At 44.1% G+C, this 5504-nt stretch overlaps 1 protein-coding gene across 1 annotated transcript; it reads left to right on the top strand.

Moving 5' to 3' along the window:
- Positions 1-3018: 3018 nt before the first annotated feature.
- LOC141989876 (olfactory receptor 5AR1-like) lies at positions 3019-3957 on the top strand. Its single transcript, XM_074956797.1, has one exon. The coding sequence runs from the start codon at positions 3019-3021 to the stop codon at positions 3955-3957; it is 939 nt and encodes a 312-aa protein (XP_074812898.1).
- The last annotated feature ends 1547 nt before the right edge of the window (positions 3958-5504 follow it).

The following is a 5504-nucleotide window of genomic DNA, read 5'->3' as shown; positions in this document are numbered from 1 at the left end:
ATAATTTCTGCTATCATAGTGAAGAAGGTAAGAGTCATTACTGGACCTGCCATGGATCTCCTTGTGGGGAGGTGATGACCACAATGGCCTTGTACATCTGCAGCCATGGATCAGTGCATGGGCCCATCCCTGTGGTGACCTCACCCTTTCATGTCCATCGAATACTACTGTCAGTCATCACTACACCTTTGGTGTTACCGGGATACTTTTTAGGTTGGTGACATACCAGGGTCCAACCCAGACTAATCAGCAGCTGTGTCACACCTGCCCAAAACCTTGCAATGCCTTCCTGAAGTGGCTTCCGCCTGGGCCACTCACAAACAACCATCTAGCATGCAAATCACACCCTGAGCAGCCTGGCCAGGAATACTTGGGTTACATTCAGGCTCTCACCACACTTGCTTATTCTGCAGGGTGACCCCAACACATTCCCAGCCTTTGGTTTCCCTCCCAAAAAGTACGTCCTGTGCTGCCCAGTCCTCTCCTGGACAATACAAGCTACATTGTCCATTATTTCTTTAATAGCACTAACATGCCTGCAACTTCGTTTCTCAGACATTTGTATTTAAACACACTGGGTTAGATAGAACAATAAAACAAACTTTATTGATCACAAAGATAGATTCTAAGTGAGTTCAAATAAGGTGGCATAGAAGTCAGAGATGGTTACAAGAAAAATAAAGCTAGAATGCAACTTGTGCCTAAGTTAACAATTGATGTGAAATCCAAAGCAAAAGTTTCCTCACCACATTCTCTCAGCCCTCTCACTGACCAAACTTCTTACGTCAGGACCCCTCCCCCAGTCCAATGGCTGCTTTCTTTATCCCTTCAGATGCAGTGAATTAATTGGGAGAGAGAGAAAGAGAGGGAGATCGGTGAGTTCGGATGTCTGCCCCTTCTTTTTATAGTCCTATCCCTCCTTTGAGAAACATTTCCATGTGGTTACAGCAGACAAAATGTCTATGTAGAAGGATGTTCCCTGCTGCTTTTTCCTCACCTTTTTGGGCTTCCTTTGTTTCCCTTCCTGCTTGATGACTCTGGTTAATGTTTAGATACAAAATTAAGCATAGCACACATTTCTTTGTTTGAGACAGACCAGTTTGCCAGCCTCAGTTTGGAACATGTATTAATAACAAGATACAGTGTCATCTAATAACTTCACATACATTATCAAAAATATGTTAATATTAAGATGAGAGAATGACTATTTCTGGTTGACTCATAGATTTATTTAGCATCTTACAGCTGAGCTCTGTGTGCAGATAATATGCATGCAAGAGCGATAGTTTTGTGAACTGCAGAAGTCCATAGCATGCTGTGGTCTCCTGAGCTCCTCTGGTCATCATGTGGTCTCCATCAAGAAAAAGGAGTGAACCTGTCTTTCCTACTTTGGGGAGTAACCTAGCAAGGGAAGGACATAGGATACCTCGGGTGATTCACACTCTATAAATAGCTAGATAATCTGGAGTACTCTTACATGTCTTACAGATTTTACATTCCACCTATTGGGGCCAGGACAATGAGGTGATTCTGAAACCAGGAATGACTGGGAAGATATCAGCTACAGCTGGGAGCAATTGGTACGTTTCACCTGTATCTGACTTTCTGTTACTTTGATTCCAAATTTGTTGTTAAGGCTGTTTGAAAATTTTTCTTGAGAAGTTTTTTGTATGGCAAATTGGATTTTCCATTCAACTATTTTTTCCATGAAATAATCTTTTCCTTCGAAATTATCAGATTTCCATCAAAACACGAAACTCCCCTCCTCCATAAACCATGGCTGTGGGACTCAGGTGATGTTCCAGGGCAGTTCAGCAAGAAGAGAGACCATCATGCATGCTGGGGGACATAGTCTGGACTAGGAGCCTGGCCCATGGAAGAGATTCATGGTGCATGGTATCTGAGGCACCCCCCTGGTATTTCAGCGTGAAAATATTAAGTTTTTACCAAAAAGATTTCGGTCTCCACAAAAAACAAACAAACAAAAAAACCCTTTGTGGATCAGCTGTACACAGTACCTGACTTGCACTGAAAACAGCAATATAAAATATACCCCTAACCTCATACTTTGTAACTCTGGTAGCAATTACATCATTTAATAACACAGTAGAAAGAGTAGGTCAAATTAATCACCAGGGCACCAATTAACCGAGGGTAGCTTTGGTTCACTGAACGTATTAATTAGGTGTTGTATCTCTCTGAGTTCAGGTATTCCCAGTTGCTTCAGGAATCGTGTCCCATAGATCACATATCTCAGTATAAAACTTCCCGAATGCTCCAAACTGGCAATTTCTATTGATGGGGAAACGCCACCACATCTCTCTCTCTCTTCTCAGCAGGTACGTGCTATTGTCCTGACTTACAGACACACACACACACAGACACCCTGGGGATCAGCAGATATTGAATTCCAGACCTCCAGCACCAAAAGCCTCAGCCCCAACTCCGACCCCTTCAGCTAAAGGAGTGAACTGCTGGGTTGGAAAAAAAAGGCAATTACCTAGTCACTGAAGCCAGGGCTTCCCATGATGACTCTGGGTTTTCATACAGGGTCCAGTAAACGCCCAAAAGCTTAATTAGCACAGTGAGCAACTTTACGCCAAACCGACATGCCAAACCACAGAGCTCCCCTTGCCCAAAGAGAGTGGAAAGATTAACACTCCTTTCCTCTCACCCCTTCTTTAGCTAAGGAATAATCTCTTCAGACTGATTCTCTCACAGCAGAGTCACAAATCACTGTTTTCTGTTTGGATTAGTGAACAGGAGTGTTTGTGTGGGGGGCACAATTAACCTGCCTGTCATTGTATTTGCACAGCATGTGCATTTTATTGAACACCTGGAATGATCAGCTGTGAACATCTGGATCTGTGAACTAAGCCCTTCCCTGAGCGGGTACTGATGTCCATTGAGAAACTGGTCTCCATTTATCTTCACTTACTTCATTACAGAGACGGGACAGATTTTCCACACCATCCACCTGCCGCATTGCTGTAGCAGCCTGATCTCTGTTCAGAGGTGATGGAAAAGGGAAATCACTCGGAGGTGACCGAGTTCATTCTCTCAGGACTGACAGATCATCCGGAGCTGCAGGTTCCCCTGTTTATAGTGTTCCTACTGATTTATGGTATCACCCTGCTGGGGAATGGGGGGATGATCTTATTAATCACAAATTACCCCCGACTCCACACCCCCATGTACTTTTTCCTCAGGAATTTGTCTTTCTGTGACCTCTGCCTTTCCTCAACAATTTCCCCTAAGATGCTGCTGAATTTCTTAGCCGAGAGGAAAAACATTTCTTACACTGCCTGCACTGTGCAAATGTATCTCTCTATCGTTTTTGGAGATGCTGAGTGCCTCTTGCTGGCTGTGATGGCGTATGACCGTTATGTGGCCATCTGTAACCCTCTGCTCTATACGGTCATCATGTCCAGGCAGCTTTGTAAACAGCTGGTGGCTGGGGTGTACGCTGTGGGGGTGGTGGATTCAATGATAAACACGTGTTTTACATTTCGACTGTCATTCTGCAGCTCTAACATCATCAATCATTTCTTCTGTGACATCCCCCCACTGTTGGCGCTCTCCTGTTCTGACACCCTCATCACTGAGAATGTGATGTTTACTTTCACATGCTGCATTATAATGACCAGCTTTGTGACTGTCCTCCTCTCCTATGTCTATATCACCTCCACCATCCTGCAGATCCGCTCTTCCGAAGGCCGACACAAAGCCTTCTCCACCTGCAGTTTCCACTTGACCGCTGTGGTCCTGTTTTATGGCATCCTCCTCTTCATGTATTTACGTCCCTCCTCCGGCTATTCCATGGATACAGACAAAGTGGCCTCAGTGTTTTACACGCTGGTGATCCCCATGTTGAACCCCCTCATCTACAGCCTGAGGAACATGGAGGTGAAGGACGCCCTGAGGAAAGCAATGAATAAACTGCTAACCAATTCTTGAATCTGTTTCCTTCAGTACTGGTTTAGTGGTGGGGAGTGGAAACAGGTGAATTCAATTCCCAGCCCAGTACAAAATAATTTCAGTGAGCCCGTGGTAGTTTGGTTCATTATTATATTGTTATTATTATTAATTTGTTTGTATTCCAACAAGGTCTCCAGGCCCCAACTGAGATCAGTGGACTAAACACGGGAAGCATCAAAGGAAGTGCAGGAAACCCAAGTCCATAGTGTGGTGGGTTCGGTCACAGAGACCCTCCTTGGAACTGTCAACTCATGTGCTGAAATTACGTCTGAGCCCATTTTCCCTTCCAGCCTGGGCCTCCAGAACCCTGTCTTGTTGCGTCAGACACACTCGCCAGCTGCAGCACAGACCTAGGCTCTGGGTCACGCCCCCAAAACTGCAGATCTAGACTGAAACCAGCTCAACAGGACACCTGTCTCCAGTACACAGATACCCAGCTCCCAATGGGGTCGAAACCCCAAATAAATCTGTTTTACTCTGTATAAAGCTTATACAGCATAAAGTGATAAGTGCTTGCCCTCTATATCACTGCAAGAGAGATATGTACAGCTGTTTGCCCCCCCACCCCCACCCCCCAGATAACAATTACTTACACTGAGTTTATAAATAAACAAAAGTGATTTTATTAAGCATAAAAAGTAGGATTTAAGTATTTTTAAGTAATAACAGACAGAACAAAGCAAAATAAAACAAAGCTCTCAGGCTAAGCTTAATACACTCAGAAATCAGTTACAAATGTTCCAGTTTCTCTGAGGATAGAGGACTGTTGCCTGCATGCAGTGAAAGGTTTGAATAAGCCAGATGAACACCATTTCCTCCCTATCATCCTTCTTTATTAATTTATTCAAATCCACCACAAACGGTATATATCACCACACATTTATTTATTTCCAGAACTCGTTTCATTTCCTTCTTTCAGTCTTTCTGGGAGCAACCATAATATTTTACAATAAAGTTACAGGTAAATAAACACTCGTCTTTCTCATGTTCTGTCCGTTTCTAGAAGAATGAAAAAGCTGTGGAAAGAGGTGCAGCCACTCAAAATGGATCTCAGCATCTGCTCTGCTGCTGAGATAACGTCCTTGGCTCTCCCTGTGGTGCTGTTTCCGTACATGGAATGTTGGTTCCATTCACTGAACAGGGTATGGGAAAAAAAGATCTGTGACCGAAAACTGAAAACAACCGTGTCCCATTTCAAGACCCATCATCTTTCTGGGCTCATGGATCTTGACCTCCTCCCTGGATTGGAACTGGTGATGCAAAGGGGAAAGGCACCTTGTCTCAGCCTCAAAACCTTCAGCCATTCCCTTTCCCCAAAACTGTCTTTCTTAAAATCCTTACTCTTTATCCCCCACCCGCTTTGCTCAGCAATTATCTCACTGCTTCAATTCTGCGGAGCAGACCACCACACATCAGAATGAGGAGAGAGACTTTTTTAAACTTAATATCACTGTAAAGGCGGGACTGACCTATGGGGCAATTTAAGTGATTTGTCCACTTTGTGACAGAGCAGAAGGATGAACCCA

Source organism: Natator depressus, chromosome 6, assembly GCF_965152275.1.
Source record: "Natator depressus isolate rNatDep1 chromosome 6, rNatDep2.hap1, whole genome shotgun sequence".
Taxonomy (NCBI): Eukaryota; Metazoa; Chordata; order Testudines; family Cheloniidae; genus Natator; species Natator depressus.
Note: the sequence above shows the minus strand (reverse complement) of the source record. Positions and strands in the feature narration are given on the sequence as shown.